General features: G+C 40.4%; 2 protein-coding genes across 2 annotated transcripts; one reads left to right on the forward strand and one right to left on the reverse strand.

Moving 5' to 3' along the window:
- Positions 1-3,062: 3,062 nt before the first annotated feature.
- On the reverse strand, positions 3,063-8,109 carry LOC140241793 (beta-1,4-galactosyltransferase 7-like). The gene is made up of 6 exons (XM_072321544.1): positions 8,002-8,109; positions 6,552-6,982; positions 5,458-5,689; positions 5,040-5,123; positions 3,739-3,846; positions 3,063-3,224 (listed from the first exon to the last, which is right to left on the reverse strand). The coding sequence occupies exons 1-6, from the start codon at positions 8,005-8,007 to the stop codon at positions 3,063-3,065; spliced, it is 1,023 nt and encodes a 340-aa protein (XP_072177645.1). The 5' UTR covers positions 8,008-8,109.
- A 4,400-nt stretch (positions 8,110-12,509) lies between these two features.
- LOC140241443 (uncharacterized) lies at positions 12,510-19,440 on the forward strand. Its single transcript, XM_072321172.1, has 5 exons — positions 12,510-12,557; positions 12,875-13,435; positions 16,540-16,552; positions 17,633-17,772; positions 18,706-19,440. Exons 1-5 carry the CDS (start codon positions 12,510-12,512, stop codon positions 19,438-19,440), a joined length of 1,497 nt encoding a protein of 498 aa, XP_072177273.1.
- Positions 19,441-21,134: the final 1,694 nt, after the last annotated feature.

Genomic DNA, 21,134 nt, shown 5'->3' on the forward strand with positions numbered 1-21,134 from the left:
TACTTACCTCCACATGCATAACCACAACATGAAAAATAAAATGACCCTTTTCATAACGAGTGAGAACATGATGTGCTTGATATCATCTCGAGCAGTACAATGGGAAAAGAAGGCGACATAATTGGCCACTTTCACAAACATTATTCAAATTCTATTCAAACCATCTTAACAAAGAATGCTTCCAACAACAAAACAGCTCGCCCGAGGCTTCCCTAACAGAGCAAACGAAATGTATGCTTACTGGATTCCAGGTAACACTAGAACTATCAATGAAGGTGATTGATGTCTTGCAAAACCACACTTCTAGGGCCCCATTGCAAGAAAGTTGCAATCAATTGCAAATAATTGCTAATTTTGAAACAACCATTCTGATTGGCTCAGGGTCTGCCCTATTAAGAAGACATGCATGCAACAATGATTTTGATTGGCCAGTGACAATCAGTTGCAAGTTGCGTTTAAAGGCAAAGTTTCTAGCAACGGGGCCCAGATCATGATACATACTAAATTTGACTTTAATTGCTTGAATGATGGAAAAGTTATTCGATCTGCAACGTTTTGGTAAAATTGTGGTTACCATGGCAACGGTTTGTGTGACAAACACAAAAATGATGTGTTCCACATCTATACCTCAGGGCCATAATGCCCACCAAATTTGGTTTCAATTGCTTGAAAACTGTGGAAGAAGTTCACTCCACAGGTTTTTAAAAAAACACATGCGGTTACCATGGCAACGCATTTTCCGATACAAATACAAAGGACATTTTGCAAAACTACACTTAAAGAGCATCATACACACCAAATTTCACCTTCATAGATTAAATGGTTCAATTTGATACAAAAATGAGTGGTTACCATGGCAACACATTTTTCTTATATGTGACCCTGCATCACAAAACCAACAAAAAGTCGCCATACATGGATTTTCAGTTAAGGGCAGATTCTGAAAGAGCAGACGCTAAGCTTTAAAATGATGTACGTTGTATAACTCAATTCAAATGGACTCCCCTAACCTACCTAAATACTGGAAAGAAAGCCTACACTCTGGAAAATTGTGAACTGAGAAAAGAGGCTCTGAAGTACAGGGTCTATTTAAGCGCTTAATCTTTCACCAAGCCGCGGTAGCTGTGTGATGAAAGAGACAAAACACAGGATGTCAACCGCCAGAGCAACAACAATGAAGGGATTATCAGATTAAGCTGAAATTGAGCATGTTTCATCAACACATTCTGCCCATGATTAATGGAAACTTACATAGCAGTAGCATTATCCTTTCAAAAGTTATTATACTTGAAAGTGTGGAGTGTTCCATTTATTTCAAGAAATGAAAAGAGGCCTCTAATACATACATGATCATTCTTTACTCTCCCCCAAAAAGGGGTTGTAGAAAAAAATGTTGTAAACACACTTTCCCATTCGTGTTATGATCCCAAACTAAAGAATAATGTAGACAAAAGATAGCTCTTTCAGAAAATATGAAAAACTTAAGATTGACATAGTTGACCCATTTCACCTGTTTTGAGTCCTCACGTAAAATCAAGGGGTGGGACTTTTTGTTTGTTTTGTGGTGCACGGTCACATATTAACACATTGGTGTCTTGCATAACTAAACCTCCCGATCATCACACATACTAAATTTGACCTTAATTGCTTCAATGATGTGGAAGTTATTCAATCCACAAGGTTTTGGTAAAATTATGGTTACCATGGCAACGCTTTGTCCGACAAACACAAAAATTATGTGTTGCACATCTATGCCTCAAGGCCATAATGCCTACCAAATTTGATTTCAATTACTTCAAAACTGTGGAAGATTTCGAAGAAAACATGCGGTTACCATGGCAACGCTTTGTCAAGTACAAACACAAAGAGTGTCTTGCATAACTACACCCATAGATCATCATAGATACCAATTTTGAAATTGATTGCTTAAATACTATGGAAGTTATTCAATCCACACGGTTTTGGTAAAATTATGGTTACCATGGCAACGTACATTGTCCGACAAACACAAAAAACATGTCTTGCACATCTACACCTCAATATCATCATTTACCCTAAGTTTCATTTAAATTGCTTCAAAACTGTAGGAGGAGTTCGTGACGCAAGATTTTGCAACAGACCGACCGACCGCCCACCCACCCGCCCGACCAACATCGCGGGGATTCCTATATACCCCCTTCACACTACATGTGGCGGGGGTATAAAAATGTATTTATCCAGCAATGGCAGCACTGAAACTTGAAAAAATTCATTCAAAATTCAAAATTCACTTTCACTGATGCGCTCTACTAATAATGCTGCATTCACTCGATCCACTCAAATGTTAAGGTGAATTTGTCTTTAAAAAAGCTCTCTAATCTTTATCCAATAAGATATGCAGTGAAATTCAAAGGTGCCAATTCAAGGATGACAAGAGGTTAATGATTTAATTAACCCGTTCCTTCCGCAATTCTCCGAGTGCCTTTAAATCCCCCAAACGAGATTCTTTTTGCCCATCCACAGAGAGGCCGACAGGTTGGTAATCAACCTGTGTGAAGGCAGTCAAGCGGTATATTTTATTCCCCTTTCCACGGTCAACTACATGAAAATAAGATACTAAAACTAAATCAGGAAAAAGGTAAATAATACTGTGAAATACGCATTTTTTAAACAGAAAGAGAATACAGATAGAATAAACTCTGATCTTTTTATCAAACCCACTTTTCTGGGCATTTTAACACAACGAAACATGAATTTAGGCCAAGAAAGGAGGCACTCCTGTCTTCATCTTATATCAGTTGCTCTTCATTGTATATCAGTTGCTCCCACAGGAACCTGGTATACCAGGTTCCCATAAGGAACGGGTTAAGTAATTATCATGAATTAATTAATTGAACAATTAAGGAATGCCAATGCCCGTGGCAAAATTACCCTGGGATTGGATAGGCTAAGGCGGACTCATGCAAGGTTCACCATACCCCATCATAATACTGCTTGATTGTAAATACCTGGTACTACGTCTGTATATACACAATGTATTGATAATTGTACAGGTTGCATTCTTTCATTGCTGAAAGCTGGTGCTAGCTGGCTTCGTATTCACACCACGGGGTGACTTCCTTGTCGCACTTGAGGGACACGTGGAGGACTGTGCACAGCGCCCCCTCTATGCGCAGAGTTTGCCGACTCAGCAATTTATAGTCTATTGTTTCCACGCCTGTCTCAGAATCTTTCTTGAATTGCTCCTGTGAACATCAGATAATAGCATCAGAGAGAATCAGAGCACTTTGTATTAGATTAACAAAAAATGTTGCAACACTCACCAGTGACCGAGTCTTGCGAGTCTCACATCAGGCAAAATCTGACAACACAACCTAACATCTCTGGCCGAAGGAAAAAAAACAAAAACAAAAACAAAAACAAAACGACAAGAAGAAGTTGCACAAAATACAAAATAACACCAATACAAAAATGTTCATGTCATTTATTTCACAATAGGACAGATATATAGTGATACAACTGTATTGAACAGTTAGACATTCATTATACACATACTATACACAGTGTATACATGAATACTTACACTTAGACCTGGATGTCCAATTTTAAAGAAAATTTAATAAATTTCTCCATTTGATTTTACTCATTGATTTCAAATTGAATATCGGGAGTGGCTTTCCACTTTAATTATTGAAATCGCGGCTGAGTACACAGTCACAGGAAGGGACTAGTACTGTTAGTAATTATAAGTACACTGACCTGTTTCTGGTTGTGTAATCTTGTCATGTCCCTCTTCCTCTTCCTGCTGTCATGTATGTGGTAGAACGTATCCTCCGGTCCGGTTGTGATACCTTCAGGTTTAGTGATCTGCGATTGACAGGAAAGCCAGTATTCAGTTGTTGAATAGTTAGTGAAACAAAATGGTGCAGCTGCTCAATCCGTTATATACATGTAATTGTGCAAAAATTACATTCTTTTTTTTTATTACAGTATTCCACAACATTTTGTCTTTGATTGGAAGCAAAAATAAATCAAACATAATTTTCACATTGGGGATTGGCAAGATAAGATTTTGTTGTTGATGGTTTTCATGTTACAGTTAGACTATGTCTTAACTTGAATCACGGGCATATCATTTCATAATATTGTGGATCTAAAACCTTGTATGATGACAGAAACCAGCACCAACAGGCCATTATGAAGTGCATTGTGAGATGAGGTTAACTGCAGACACACAATCCTATTTGACCATAACATCAGTCAGTCAGTGATATGATATACATATAGTTTTGGATCACAAATGACCTAGTGGAAATTTCTTTGACAGCTGCGAGAAGTCCACATCTATACATATCACATCTATGAGACAAATTTATACTTTGCACACATTTTTTTTTTTCTAATACACCAAAAAATCCACCTGAATATATAAATTGGCACAGAAGAAGTCTCTGAACAATGCCATTATGCAAGTTTCACTGTATTACATTTACTTGACAAAAAGAGTGAAAAAAATAATTGTCAATATCCCTTCAATTCAAATTTATTCCAAACTGATAACTTTCATAAATTGCCTGATTACACCCAGACAAAATGCAATTATGGTCAAATGACTTCCTCTGAGATTCCAAAACAAAAGCTTTCAAAATTTGGCCACAATATTTCCATCAGGACAGCCACACAAACATCAGGGAACTCCTTGCCAGCAGACTATCCTGCAGCTCGAGATTCCCCATCACAAAGAATTTCCAGTGTACATGTACATACTGTCATACATTATATCGCTATTGGAGCAAAAAACTTGTATCTCAAAAATGCCAAATGTTCAGAAGAGGAAAAAAAAAAAACATGGCAAGGAGAGATCACCTTTCCTTTGGCAGTTAGTCGCAGTTAACCCTCCCCTCCCCCCTCCCCCCCCCCCCCAAAAAAAAAGGGGGGAAAAAAAGAGAGATTTTCGCCGAAATTGGAGATTCCAGGTCTTGTCATGTGAGTGATTATATGCGCTAATTGTAAAAATGAAACATAAGGATACCAAATTAATGGTTATCTGTTGCACTTACCTGTAAATTTGCTTTTGTGAGGCGGTGATAGAATTCATCGTCTTCACGTCCCCAACCCCAAAACTTGTTTGACATCCCATTGACCTAAATATGATAAATGGAGCAAAAAATCATGAGTTCATATTAAACATCTTAGGTACTATTATTAAGGCAGTAATTTGTCATAATTACCTTCCAAATGTTAGGTGGAAGCTGACATTCATTATTGTTTATCTAAAATTTCTAGGAGCTTTTGGATCACTCATTCCTTTTAGTAGTAGAATTGATAATCTAATCTTATAACTACTACAACTGATCATTTGTAAAGACTATACATTGTCTTATGGTTTGGAAATCTAACGTCTTGCTAGTACACATCTTATTTTCATCTATTGTACTAATGCCAGTGAGATGTATCTTGTGGCGTCTGCCCACCAACCTCAGCATAGTGCTCCCTTTTCAGCATGAGGATACCACCAATGAAGGTTTTGTAGTGGTATCGAGGATGGATCTCTGGTGCAGCGATGTGGTGCGGTCCCCTCATCACCCTCTCGTAGCTGTAGCTCAGATCCTTGTTTCTTGGCAAAAGGTCGACGTCGTGCATGACCATGTAGTCGCAATCTGTCTTGCTCAGAAGGAATCCGATGTTGATCAGGGAGGCACGGTTGAATCTTGGGCAGAAAAGGGATTGAGAGTTTGGGCCCTTCACTTATAATCAGGAAGAAATGTGTTTGCAGGCAAAATATATTATTTCTGTATCACTTTTGTAAAAGCAATAATGATAATAATAGTAAGTCTATATTTTAGAGCGCCTTTTCCACTGGGTACAAAGTGCTATGAGATGTCATCCCTGGTCGCCATAGGAGATAAATACACATGTATATACAAATTACCAGGCAGTGACAGTACAAGTCCTGTGCATATACCGAAGAGGACTCAGGGAATAAAAACTGTGGTATTCTTTATGTGTTTTGGTTCTCAGATAAAGTCTTGTTCTTTCATTTTGACAGCAGATCTTCACCAAAAGTGAATGATCTTAATCCCATGGTCTCTGCAGCTCTTTGTCAGCTCACCTCATGCAATGCAATCTCTACAACTTATTATGCCCAAAGCCACAGACAAGCAGTATGAAAATGGCATCATCAAAAGAGATGTGCTGCTGCATATATGTAGATCTTTCCACAGGACTACACATATAATGATCCAATAAACATTAATAACACTTGAAAATCTATGTTACTTACACAGGGTTTTTCAACTTGATATTATGATCATGATATTACTTCCACGGCTGAGAGTGATAGCAATGTGACTTGCGTGACTGCTTGTGATCTATTAAGGGGAGCTTCTAAGAGTCAGTGGGTCCTGCCACTGCTAATACGCAGGCATGCATCAACAGATACCCAGACGCACAAAAGTGAGCAGCACAGAGACAACTGTTTTGAAGAGAGATAGGTGTACAATACAATACTAGTCCAGACCAAGACTGCTGTAGAACTGTTGCTTAAAATTTTGAGTTTGACAGAAATTTACCTCAGGTTATCCATCTGATTCACAATGTAGATGTTGTGTCGCACTCGCTGCATGTTCAAAAATTTGTGCATGTAAGGCACAAACTCCATCAATTCCTCAAAACGCTCCCTGAACGGCACCACAACTGCCAATTTGTGTGGTCCCCAAGACTCGTCGTCATCATCATAAGCATCATCGTCACCGTTAGTTCTCCCTCTCCTTTCTGCTTGCTCCCTGGCCTTCCTGCTTTGCGCCAACTGGCGGTCACTCTCCCTGAGCTTCATTTGGAGGTCCTGCATTCTTACTGCCATCTCGTCGATGTCGGCACAGTTGCAGCCCCGGTGCATGGCGAGGTAGATGGAGACGAAGAAAGACGAGATGACCATGAGGCACAAGACTCGTATCACAGAGAAACGCCTGAGAGCCATGGAGACATCACAGCTGGCTAGAGCCTACAGAATGAAATAGCCCATACGAATTATAAGACATACGAAAAACCTGCAGACATGCAATCACTAAGGTACAAATGAATTTCAATGTAAATCTAGTCCTGGGTAAACAAAATCATTGAGTGATTATACTGTACTGCTTTGTTTGTAAACTTATTTTTAATTAAGTTCTAAATCTACTGAAGAAAAAAAGGTGATGTTTGTTGGGGTAGGGTAATGTTGTGGGAAAAACAAACATGGAAAGTAAAGAAAAACTAAGGTGACCTGTATGACTACTGTATTTACAGAGCAGAGGTTATGCTGGTGCTACTACTAGGTAAGTTTCTTTCAAACTGAGCCACACAGAGTTAGAACCTCTCTAGAAGTAAACTAGAAGTAAACTAGAAGAGAGCTCACCCAGGTCAGAGAGTGCAGAGAGTGCAGTGGCACTACCATGCAATTGCCACACTGTCTCACTGGTATAGTCACTAAACGTTAGATCTACCCGTTAATTTAACTATAATATTATACCACTGCACTGGCACTGCACAGTGTAGAACATCTAGTGTCTACAACATACATCAGTCAAGCATATGTCAAGTAAGCCCGACCAGCAGCGTCTGCACGTCTGGGCTGTGTAAATTTAGTTTATGTCAAGTGTGTCTACTGTAGACAGTAGAGTGGAGTAGCAGCAGAGCAGAGCGAGTGTCGATAGATACAGTTTGACATAGATCTAGATCTTTCATAATTTTGCGCTGAGAAATTTCATTGCACATTATCGATCGAATCCACGTTGACAAAACAAACAGATCAGTCACATTCAACTGCTTAGGTAGACTTAGTGTTAAATTTACTGTTACTCAGTGTTAGACTCTATGCCATGCCCATGGTATGGACGGCACGGTGAAAAAAGAACACACATAAAAATACATTCGTGGGACTTACGATTTTTCAATGATTTCTGCTTCACAAAATATTGGCAATGTTTTAATATTTCCATATCAGTCACCATTCAGTCATTCGATGAGTAGTCTAAATCTTACCTGCATAAATACATATTCGAAAAAGGTTGGTATGATATCCCCTTGCACAGACCGTGCGACAACAAACGGAGACTTCACATCACTATAAATAAGTCGGTCTCTCTCGTCTTTCACCAGCCGGTACACGCTGCAGCTAGAGATGTCGTTGATCGAGATGTGATGTGTGTTGGAAGTGGCCACGTACACATCACATCACGGTCGGATGTGTTGGGCCGGTGGTGGTAACGCACGGTGGTGAGCGCCAAGATATTCCATGGAGCTACAAGTACATGTAGCTCCATGGATATTCGCAGACTTTGTGGAAACCGTCAAACACCGAGGTCCATGTAATGCCCTGATCGGGAGGTTTCGCAGTGCTGAACACCTGCACTGCAAAAAGTCTGGTGTTAAATATGAAACACCGAGCTGGTGTTAAATTTCCGGTGCTCATTAGTGATGACTTATAACACATCCGGGTGTCGCTTCAAAATATAAAACTTTTGTCTTTTTTTTTTGTTTTTTTTTAAAGATAGGTAATAAGTTACTGTTCTTCTTGTTGATTTTGAACTTCAACAAGACGGAACAAGAACTTTCCAATAAAGTATTTCATTTTTGAAAAAAAATAAGTTGTGAACATATTTACACCACAACAACACCAGTTGGTGTGATATCATATTGACACTGGGTGGGGTGTTATTAACACCAGAAACACCAAATAAACACCATGTAGTGTCATTTATGAATTAACACCAGCGCAGCGTCAAAAATATCACCAGCACATAGTGTCAAATTAACACCACGAAGTGGCAGGTGAACACTTTTTAACACCATCACAGCATACTTTCTGCACCTGTGGGTCTGGTCCTCTATCGATACTTTATCGGTGTTAGATTTAACACCCAAAGTGTAAAATCTAACACCCCTCTTTTTGCAGTGTGTTTCTTGGCCATGACCAAGGAAAAAAAAAAGGAAAAAAAAAAGAGGAAGAAGAAGAAGAAGAAATTTATAATTATAGATAATATTCTTTCTTTTTCTTTCTTTCTTTCTTTTTTTTTTTAACATAAACTGATGTTCATTACGGCTAACGTCAAATGTTTTGCATTTCTTTTAATAATGAGACATTTCAAACAGGCCCTGGGAAAATATAGGTCCTACCTGAAAAAAAAAAGAAAAGAAAAGAAAAGCAAACTAGACGGAGAACGTGTTGATCACGAATCACGTGACTCCACCCAGGGAGGTGGAAGCCCCTCCCTGCTCCTACAGTCATTTCCCAAGTTCTCGTAAACGTGTATGGGGACCTGCATCATTTTTACATTCACTTTACTTACATTTTCATGATATTCGTAATAATTATGCATGAGCAGCAGGTGTTTAAAAAAAATGGACACGAAAGGATCGCATACATTCAAGAATGGATGAAAAAATGATTGATCGAGACAGGATACAATATGTGGCAGCAATGAAATAGTTTTATTTATGTACCTGCTAGTTGTGTTGGTTTTTTTTTTTTTGGGGGGGGGGGGGGTGTATGGAGTCACTCCTCCGTATCTTATCTTAATGATGTAGGCCTATAACATGTTGTTACTGATTTATATCTAGCTGTTGAGGAGATAATTATAATGTTGAGACATTTTAAGCCAGACTCTGTGAAAATCTCCCTGAGAAAAGCAAATTGGACGGAGAACGACGCGTTGATCACAAATCACATATCGGGACCTGAGAAGATCAAACAATAATTCGAACAGTTAATCTTACTGATCGAGTGTATGTCGAGCGAAGGCTTTATATCGACCTGCCCCATGACAGGATTGGATTAATCTTCGGATTAAACTTGACCCCTGTGAATCGGGAGACAGGAGGCGAGGTGCGAATTTATACCCGGTAATTAATCACTTGTGGTGTATGCCTAATTCCAGTGACAGAGGTAGGATTTGGCTTCGTAGTTTGCTGAACACCGAGTCCAGATCGAACGCGGTAGAGACGGGCAATTACTCCTTGATACACTAATGTAAACTTTCTTATAAACATATTAATTTAGTCCCCCTTTCCTTCAACAGAATATGCACATGCTCATGATGAAACATCAAACCTAGAATACTTCATTAAGTGAGAATCACCAAGTCCTCTCGTATGGAAGAATCAGGAAGATAATTATTGATTTAGATCTTAACTGGACAATCAAGTAACGATTATGAATCCCTGTTTACAAGATCGTCATGGCATTGAGTGGTTTGACTCTACAACATTTTGATATTTAGAGTGATTTCTGCTGCTTGAACTGACGTCACACTTGTGTAATGTCATGACATCATCAACTTATCTCATTATAAACATAATGTGACTGTACGATCTATATATACGGGTATGTCTCTGTCTTTGCAAAACGCGTTAAAATTTAGAGTTCCCTAATTATTTGTTTTCATATTGTTTGATTTTAAAGAAACTTCACTTTACTATTCGTTTGATTGCATTCTCTTTCCTATCAGGGTCAGGAGTCGGACATTGTGCTGGTTTGCCCGTTATGTGTCAGAAAAGCTGACATCAAGAGTAAAAGAGAGAGGGAGAAAAAAAAATAAAACAATTCTGGACAAGCTTGATAAACTAGTTCAAATCATTTATGGTGTATAATCTCTGCATAATCTCTATATCTCTGCAATAATTAACACACTGGCTCTGGCTGCATTTTATGGTTTATTCCACGGTTTTCCGCGAATTCCTCGTCTATCATGGGTAATTCTCCTTTAATCGGTTTAAGCCCTGTATGAGAATACATTCTAAGGAAGAAGGGGGAAAAGCAGAAAAAAAAAGAAGAAACGCTTCCTACACAGGATACCATTTGTTTGGCGTATAGTAGACGCCTTGAGACTTCAATAAATGCAGCGGATTACGCCGACGCCCGAATCTTTGAATAATAAAGCTACATCGTTTGCACTATTGATGGTAATGAGCAGCTGATCTCCCTGTGCGTGACGTCACGACACGGCCCGACGCGTTTCACGCCTCAGGTTCAATGGCTTGCAAGACCAAGGTACTACACCCATTTTGCATTGCAGCAATGATGAACTCCCCAGATTAATTAATACCCACCTTCTCCACATACAATGTAGTTATAGTCTGCAAACTTTTCTCTACTCAGCTATATAGGCCTACACGAAGTTGCCTTCCAAATGAGAATGAATGAAGCCTTTATTACGACTTAGGTCTCTAATAATGATAAAATGTTTCATAAAAAGATATCTTTTTCATTTTGTTCTATTCTGTTCTTCAGTGATACGCTATGATAATAATTATATACTGGCTGTGAATATTGCAGTCACATATCGTCAATATCATGTACTTTAATACTTTCATCTCAATGACTGATTTACAAGGGTGAGTGTGACCGTGATCCATATCAGGAAAATTCTACGTAAATATAATGTATTTATCTAATGAACCTTTATGTATTTAGATGGATATGGATATATTGACCAATATTGTACAGGCAATAGCAAATTTCTCTCAATCAGGCCCTGCACCAAACCTAATTGTGAATTGTTTTATAGACATTTCAGAAAACGAGATATTGCACATGAGAATATGATGAGACGTGAATTCTTCAGGACAATGAGGTAACATGTGTTTCTCTCTTGAATCATACACCTACTGAAAAGAATCTGGTTACCGTTGCGTTGTTACGTTGCTTTTACGAGGACGATCAAATTTTTGAAATACCAGGTCTTAGCTGATCTGACTAGCACTTAGCACGGCACAGCAGCTTAGTAATTGATATAATGACACCGAATATACAAGGTAATTGAATACGGAAGTATGAACATGCCGGTTTTTCCTTTTATTCTCCTGTTCCAGTTAATTTTCACGATATATTTTATGTAGGGTTTTTTTTTTCTTCTTTTTTTTTTCTTTCTAAACAAATGCAAGTCAGGAACAAGGAAAGGGGAATATTTTATTAGAAAAAGATCACTCTTCCACTTAGAGTGGTTATGGACAAACTTGCATGATGGGAGGGACCAAGCTCTGTCATATTTTTGTCACATGTATCATCTCAAATTCATGTATACTATTAATTCTGGATGAATATTTATCTAATTATTTTTGCGAACATGAGAAGATGCAACCTTTGCTCAAACGTAACTGGAATTTCATAAACGAAGCGGGGGGGGGGGGGGGGTAGACCGGGGAGAAAGAAGGATAGTTGTAAAGGAAAGGGGGTAAAAAGGTTTGAAAAACAAAAGGGACACTTGTTCCCCTCTCGCTTGTTACCGATTGTATAGAGGAGCGCAGTTGCCATTGGAATGTGAATGGGGTTTATGCCGGTTGTTAAACATCATGGTAATGAGTGATGTGAACACTTCTTTATTCAGCATCTTGGCCGAAATGTGGTAAAAGCGCTCTTGGGCCACTTTCATTCATTCATTCCAGAAAGCTGCTGCTCGCACTGAGTGACAATAGAAAGGATTTCCCCTCGCGAAAAGGGATTACTGATTAGTAACATTGAATCAGCCGGCGACAAGGCGGACCCAGTTGACATGACCAGCATTCCTCGCCCTGCCACTCCGGTCGGCGAAGAGAAAGCCGTGAGTTCTCCTTCCTTATCTACTATCTTAGCATAACAAACAATTTAGACATACTGCGAAAGTGTAAATCCCTTGACCGAGTTTGTGATTTTTATCGTCAGGTGTAGGGGCTGGCAAATATTTAGTTTTCTGTGCTGCGATGTCTTAGCTGTTCATTGACCGAATGAGCCATAACACCCCTGTGCTTATCCGTGTTTACTTCCCCCTCAGTCGCGACAAGCCATCAGCGCCAGTCAGTGTGAGATAGTATGCAACTTGAAGACCTGCTATCAGCACAAACTCCAATGACTTGTGGCGTCCATTCATCCGATGTTCAGCCCAACGAACCGGCCATCGCCTACTGCGGGCAGACGCCACCAACAATGCAATGCGTGCCGCCACCAGTAACAAGACTCGTGTCACACAACATGATCTCGACCCAGCAGTTCTTCGCCGACAGTAAGGTATCACCGCTGGACATCAAGTCCCTCCTCTGCACAGACTCGGAATCTGAGAGCTTTCTATCATCGGTCGAGAGGAAGGCATCTCTCTCGAAGACAGACTGTTTGGCCACATCTCGGCAGACTCCGCCACACGCCGCGACAGGACTATCGCCGCAGCTTCGTCAATCTCCGTGCGTCTCGGCAGCCAGCGGGGATCGCATGGAGTCGATTAGAGGCGACTACCGCTCGCCAGCGGCGTCGAAATGTGGGAAGCTCCCGTATCACATTCCTCTCGTCATCAAGATTCCAAACAAAGTGAGGCTACCACCTAGTCGGGACGGCAAGCGGTCAAACGAACACACCTACAAGCCTCATCGACCAGGAGACGGGCTGCTCAAGATAGGCGAACCCTCACTTTCGACTACCGCCACACTCTTTGCCGGGCAGCCAGCGACTGCCCCGAAGACAAATTCGTCCGATGCTGCACTACCACACGGTTTTGTTTCACTCTACACCGACATCAGCGGATACAATATCATCAGCTCCAGTGAGCCCACCTCGAAGGTTCCAGTAAGTACAACATTCTACCCTAAACCCCAATTCTTTTTTAATTACAGATAAGTTTGAGCAACAATTCATTGGCGGTTTGAACAATCCTGTAGAGTAGATTTTCATTTAACAATAAATGTCAGTGTGGCTCTGTGGATAAGACCACACAGGCTCCTGATTTGTGAGGTCACTGGTTCCAGTTCTCTGGCAGCAGCTGTCCCCCCCCCCCAAAAAAAAAAAAAAAAACCAAACAAACAAACAAGGCTCTTATCTGATATAGGTGAACATTAGTGAGTAGGTATTATAAGTCGAAAGGCACAAGTTAGTAAATGATATGAATCATGATGCATGAGTTCAGTTCAATTTCAAGCATCAAGGTCGGTAGGTACGAAGACTTAAGTATGGGCTCCATATACAGTGAACCTCGATGGTTATTTTTTCACTCGGTTGTCGCACCATGAGTGGGCGATGGTGTGGCTTAGTCACTCGCGAGTATGCCTTGCAATCAAAATGGTTCGGGTTCAAATCCCATCGAGTCAAGCTGAGCACTCAAGAGCAGTGTTGTATAATTAATACCCACACAAAGGGTTTGAATGATGCTACCCCCTCTTGGGTCACCAAGCAGCCAAAACAGCCAAAAACTTGCCCCTGTCAGAGTCTTGTATCACACAAGACTATCTCAGCATTTATAAAGATAACGTTTATAGTAAACGTATCGTGCCAAAACGCATTGTGCAATTATTTGTTGTCTTCACGTGAAGAGATATTAACTTCTGGAAATCATCAAATATTTTATTAAATTTTGTGTCCAATTTCTATTTTCCCCGTGATCACTGTACAGTCACCTTACTAACATTCATACTGATGATTTTATCATTATTATCATTACTGTGTGTACTAAGTATATATATATACTTTGATATGTTTACTTTCTTTCATTTTGTTGCCTCCTCCTGGTACACCTTTCAGGACAGACTGTTTGCTCACCCCCCTCCCATTGCTGTTGCTTTTCACTCTTTCCCTTTCTTTATCCCTCTGGTGTTCCTTATCTCCTTTATGACTCCCTATTCATCCTTTTCCTTCATTGGTTGCCCCATGATCCTCATGATCATCACTGACCCTCCTCTGCCTTTTGTCTGTCCACCCTCCTGCTCTCATTCCCCTCCCTTTACCTGTTGGGCTCCTTGCCCGTGACCTCCCACCCTCTCCTTTGTTTCTTTGTTCTGTGTACCCAGCCTGTCCCTGACTGTTATTGTTGTGTGAAGTCCTTATTATGTGATTGCTTTCCCTGCCTGTTTGTCATTTTGCCTCTGACGAAGATTCTTCTGGGATCGAAAGCTCAGGCCCCTTTTGACTCCACTGATGATGATTTTTGAAAGTGGAAGAAAATCTCTAGTGTCTAATATTGCTCATACTGTGAATAACGAAGGAGAGATACTGGTTCGTTGCTTTGTCTGATTTGCATGCATTCTCGTGTCACTTGTGGAGGGGGAAATGAGTGATACATATGAGGAACACGTGCTGTAGAAAGTCAAGTATTTCAAGGGACGAATGCATGGAGTGAACGCACAATGCAGTTATTCTGAGTACTACACAGGCCCCTACTTATTGCTTTGCAACACAATCTTGCTACCCCAACACTAAATTTCTTGATGAAATCGACGTTTTTACCAGCAAGAAAGGATCTCTTAGGATCCTTCATTCGACAAATCCTTCATTCAGGAGGAGATTTATATATGCCCCTCTTTAGCTCTCCTAAGTAGGTCTAATACCCCACCATTTGCCAAATTTGTGTGGGTGCGTGTACCCGTGCGTGAGCTTAAAAGGGTAAGGTATAAATTGTAGAGTGGTACCTGGCAAAATTCGTGGGGGATATAAGGAAGTCTTTCGTTTCATTTGAAAATGGAATCAACTAAAAATCGTCGATAGTTTTCTATGCGAAGTCGAACAGATTGTTGTTATTGTTGTCGTTATTATTATTATCATTATTATTGTTGTTATTGTTGTCGTTATTATTGTTATCATTGTTATTTTTCTCCAAAGAAAACCTTCCAAATATGCCTCCAGACAACTTTTGATGTATGTTCCGACATCTGAAAGACTCCTTCCAATGTGTTAAAAATCGAGGTCTTCAAGCTTCGCGTTTTTGTGTGTTTGTTTTGTTAGTTTGCTTTTTTACGTCCAATAACACAGCAATATGCGATAAATGAATTCCGTTTTCTGTCAAAATTATACTACTATTTCTTATTCTATAGTCGTCATTCCGTTACGAAAAATATTGACCATCATGATTTGTCAAGTAAAAGCATGTGAAGGGAATTCCATGATTATGCGTAAAATATAAAAACGAAATGTGCTGTCGTGAAAAAGAAATCGCTGTTATGAAACGGCACCATACATTTACTGAGTGAGATGTAAATGTTATGGTAGAGATAAATGCAAATATTCATACTAAATAGTGGATAAGACTCCCGAATCCTAATTAGAGGACCCGAGTCCGATTTCCGCCCAGTGCTTACGTCCGTGGACAAGATGTTTTTACCCACAATGTCCCTCTCGATCGACCCAGGAGTAATTTTGTAAAGGGTACCTTGTAAAGGGTACCTAAGGTAGAACCTGTAAATAGTAATGGCAGGACCCTCTGGTATAGAGTAATTGCTACACAGAAGAGGCAATCATGGTTAAAGAAGACTTTATGATTATAATGATAATAATAATAGTAATAATAGTAGTAGTAGTAGTAGTAGTAGTAGTAATAATAATAATAATAATAATAATAATAATAATAATTATGATTATTATAATTATCATCATCATCATTATTATTATCATTATTATTACTATCATCGTTATCACTGTCATTATCGCTTTAGACCCCTCCAGATTCCTGTCAGACCGGGAACTCGTTGAAGTCTGCCAGTAATTCCTCGTCTGCCTTGCAATGCCTGCCGTCAGTGCCTTTGAGTGGGGACCAGCTTCGTTCAACAAAACCTACGGGGAAGACGAGGAAGTCCAGAGCAAAAGGTAATGCTAGAGTCACAGACGGCCGGGTCACAAAACGGATTTGATCCGGGTGAAAATGAGCCGGATTAGTCCCGGAATGGAGGGCAATTATTCTGCTACAGTCACACAAGGCCGGATTTCGAACCAGGTCCATAAGGAATTAAAACCGTATTGTCCCGGTTCGAACCGTAGAGACCCGTGTTGACCAGTTTCGAACCGTATAAAAATCCACTTTAAAACCCTTAACTGAATCCTTTTCGACCCCTATAGACCAGTGTCAACCCGCTTCGACCCGTACCGACCCGGATGTAAACCTTGTCATCATCCGTTGTATGAAGGCTATGCGGTATACGGCAAGGGTCCATACGGTTTTACTCTGCGGGTTGCAGCGGGTCGATACGAGTCAATGCGGTTCGAACCGGATCAATTCGGATATCAGTACGGAATTGAAATCCGTGAGAAAATTTTGAACATGACCAAAATTTTTTCACCGCCGTATCGTAGCCCCCGGAATCCATCAGGAATTGACACCGGTTACGATGCGGGTCAATATGGATCTGTACGGCTCGAACCGGGTCGATACGGTTTTCATTCCTATGGACCAGGTACGAAATCCGGCCGTGTGTGACTGTAGCATTAGTGAAGTTAATACTCTCGCTGTGATTCTCGTTTTTGACGCGAGAAGTTTAGCCTCAGTCTTGTGCGGGTAGTATCCTTCCTCTAAAAAGTGATGACGAGTTCATGTTTTAACGATGTACATGCCCTGGGTGTGTCGAGAAAATTTCTTCTGTTCTGTGTGTGTGTGTGTGTGCGTGTGTGTGTGTGTGTGTATGTGTGTGCGCGCCGATTTCATTACTTAGTTTATTATTTCCTACTTACTGCTTATTAACTTCATTAATCTGCCAGAAAAAAAATATATATCTATACTGTTTTATTATTCAATAAACACTTATTACCACACCATACCATAACAATGATTTGATGTTTTAAAGAAGTAAAGAGACAGAAAAAAAGGGGGGATCAGAACTTATGACGTCAGAAAATTTGAGTGCAGGATAATGAAGAGGATCTGATCCTCTCTTTCTTGAATTTCATCGATAGCTGGCGGTATTTCCAAGAAGCGAACATCGTTCACACACGACCAGGTCCATGCCATGGAGGTGCGATTCGAACAGCAGCGCTACTTGACGAGCGTGGAGCGAAAGGAGCTGGCAGCACTCATTGGATTGGACGATAACACGGTATGTACACATATGCAAATTTCTTTTAAAGGTTGTCCCAGATCTGCATTCGATTAACGATGGGATCATTCAATTTTAAGTGAATTTGAATGATCACCGAGATCATCATTCAAAAAGTTATTAACTAGTTCATTCCATTGAAATGTCATCACCATGTATGATGTACGCTTTCAAAGTTGCAGCAGCACCGCTTTGATGAATGTTCAGGAATTCAAATTCGGGATAAGGCAAGCATTTACAGTATTTGGGTAGTAATTCTCGTTACAGCTTATTTTTTGTAGCTTTTCATAATGTTTATGTTTGAATAACCTTTAAAAACCGCTGGGTTGCTTTTGCCAGCGCATAATGAGTGTATACAGGGTCAAAAAACTACAAGTATACAAAGGGGTGAAATAAAATGACTATCCTATTGGCAAGAAAGTGACTGCCAATTTCTTTGTAACTTGAATGGAGAAGAATTTAAGAGAAATGATTTCAAATTGAACGCTCAAAGAATGAAAAATGCACCGTGGATGATTGTGGAGTGTTGACGAAAAAGGTTTGAACTAGAACGCCTATTCTTGAATTCGAATGCAAATCTGACGAAATTGGGCGGGAAAACTTATACTTTGATTTTGTTGATGAGCAGCCCCATCCATCCAGAAAAAAAAGAGCTAATTTATAGTACTCTCAACTTTCACTACGTATCAACAACTTATAGAGAAGAAATTTGGAACCTAGCAACTCTTCCTACAACTTATTTTTTATTCTTCAAGGGAAAAAGTTTCAGACCAGGTATCGACTAGATAATATTGACATCGTTTATCATTATGAAATGGTCAAACCGTGTCATTTAAGACTGTGAAAGAAAGGGGCGTATTGCAAACTTTTATCATATCTTATAAACTCCTTTGAAATTCACTCTTAAGTTTTATTTCTTTCTACCATCAACAGGTGAAAGTTTGGTTTCAAAATCGCCGCAGTAAGCTCAAGAAGAGGGCGGAAGTGAGTAGCAGCAGCGGAGGCTTCGGGAATGGCGCCGTCCAGTCTCACCGGGGACTCTCTTCATCTTCCATACCGCCCAACACCGGGCTGCCGCCGCAGCCAGCAATGACTTCGACGGCCCCGCAGGACTTCGCACATCCCTCGCTGCTTTCCATCCCGCCGGCGGTGGTGCAGCCAATCAACAAGTCTGTAGGTGATCACGTGATACCTACCCAAGGCGCCACGCACTTCGCAATGCCACCAAACGTTGCCATGTCTCAGCCTGCCCCATCTGCTCTCGTGAGTCAAGTTGCCAACGTGCCCGTCGACTCCCAGCTACCCGTACACGCTGGCAGTCATCACTTCAGCCCGTATGGGAGCGCTGTTCTTCCCGATGTGCGAGCTCCTCAGCACTCCTCTGCTATGGCACACTATACATCTGCATCATCCGCCATTTCACCACTGATGTCGCACACACAGACTTACCAGACGTCCTCCTCTCATCCAAACAGCAGCAACATGCACCTAATCCCGCCATACGGTTTAGGTCTCCATCAGTACAACCCATACGGCTTGGAAGGGTCGCTATCATCCGCATCGTACGGGATCCCTGGGTCGGACGGCTTGAGCAGTCAACCTGGAGACCACTGGCCCAATGCGCCTATGTCCCTCCCGCCTTTATCCAACGGCTTCGTACCAATGTGAAACTGTGATTAACATGATTAATGCCCTCCCCCAACGACCGATATCTCATGAGAAATAAATTTGATAAGGAAATGTGGAATCACAATTTGACTTTATTTCTTTGTGAAACAGGATTTATCATTGTGGGAAATGCGGGAGAAATTAAAGAAATGGGTGGCTCCATCGTCACGAAACGTAATGTAGTTATTACCAAATGTTTGCCATTTAATGAGAAGCCTGACAATTGAACATTATTATGAATAAATATACCATTGGTGCATCCAGAGAGAAGTATAAAAAGACAACAGTGTGTGCGTTTATGCGTGCGTACGCGTTTGCTTAAGTGCTAAAGAGTACGGACTTTGACACAGTCTCTGGCGCCTTCAGAGGTATTATTCTACAGCATTGAATGGGGGAGGCAGGGTATTATGTTTCTCCGTTTTATAGGTAATTTTGATCAAAAATGAACGTAGAATATCCTTTTATAGGCAATATCAGAGATGATGTAATTTTCGTCTTATTAGATCGTCTTCAAGAGAAAATGGTCGAATGAAATTAGATCCTAAATTGCAATGTTTATTCCTCATGCTGTTCCTTTCTATGGAGCACCTGAAATAAAACGACACTATGACCATGAACGTAGAAATGATAAAGTGCTTCAAAAGACGCAAACTTGCCAAATACACGTGCTGAATTCAATCTACGTGCCATAGACATAGCTACTCATACATTGTGCCTCAACCAAGTCTAGTCCTGCTTGCGGTTGAATCCCTTGCCAATCCAGCCATCACTGTTTGATATTGATGATGATAATCATAATTTGCTGGTCTAATTCCTTTTCATTGTATTTTCCTCTTTTCATGATATTGTTTGGAAGCGTGTAGGCCTACATATCACAGGCTGTATCACTTTCGAGTTAGTCATTTTAGCTTTCATAGCATCATAACTAATTATCCGCCATAATGTGAAGATACGGGTAGAGAAATTTAAGGTGGTAGCAATTTGTTGCCCATTGCTTTGTAAGTGAGGAAGCCATTTTGTTTCGTTATTGCTATCAGCTGATCTTCGTTTGCTGAATGGAGGAAACACAACCTTGCCCTGGACGATCGCCAGTTGAGTCGAAATATGTGATAGCGCCCTCTTGTGTTAAAATATCCACTGACTAGACACGAGATGCCAACAATAACATTATTCGCATCATTCTGTTATACTGTATAGAAAGCAGGGGGCATTAATGTTGTTCTGGTTATCTGTTCTCCTTTGCATGTTGGGAAAAACGTATACATGTTCTAGTTGCTAATTGTGGGATAGCAACCAGTACCGTTTCTATGCAACAACACCTTTTTTTTTTTTCTTCTTCTTCTTCTTTTTTTTTTAAAGACATACCATTAGAAGAGTGTCGCACACCCACAAATGCATTGGGGCCCTGGTTGCCGTGCGAACCCTTGTCGCAAAGACTTGCCAAAATTTGAATAATGGGAATTAAGCGTGAATAATGCCAGTTTAATAGCTGACTTTTTGTTTGAGAAAAGGGGGTGTTCCTCGACGAAATCCATCGTATCCAACTTTTTGGCTGAAATGTCTATACTCTGCAATTTGAGTGCCAGTACAAATACTTAAGTTTCAGCGTAAGGGGTAAAGCGAAAAATCAGTGCAAGATGTGCAGAGTTGGATTTTGAGTGATGCCTCAATATATTTTAGGACCAAACGAAAAA

Source organism: Diadema setosum, chromosome 18, assembly GCF_964275005.1.
Source record: "Diadema setosum chromosome 18, eeDiaSeto1, whole genome shotgun sequence".
Lineage (NCBI taxonomy): Eukaryota > Metazoa > Echinodermata > Echinoidea > Diadematoida > Diadematidae > Diadema > Diadema setosum.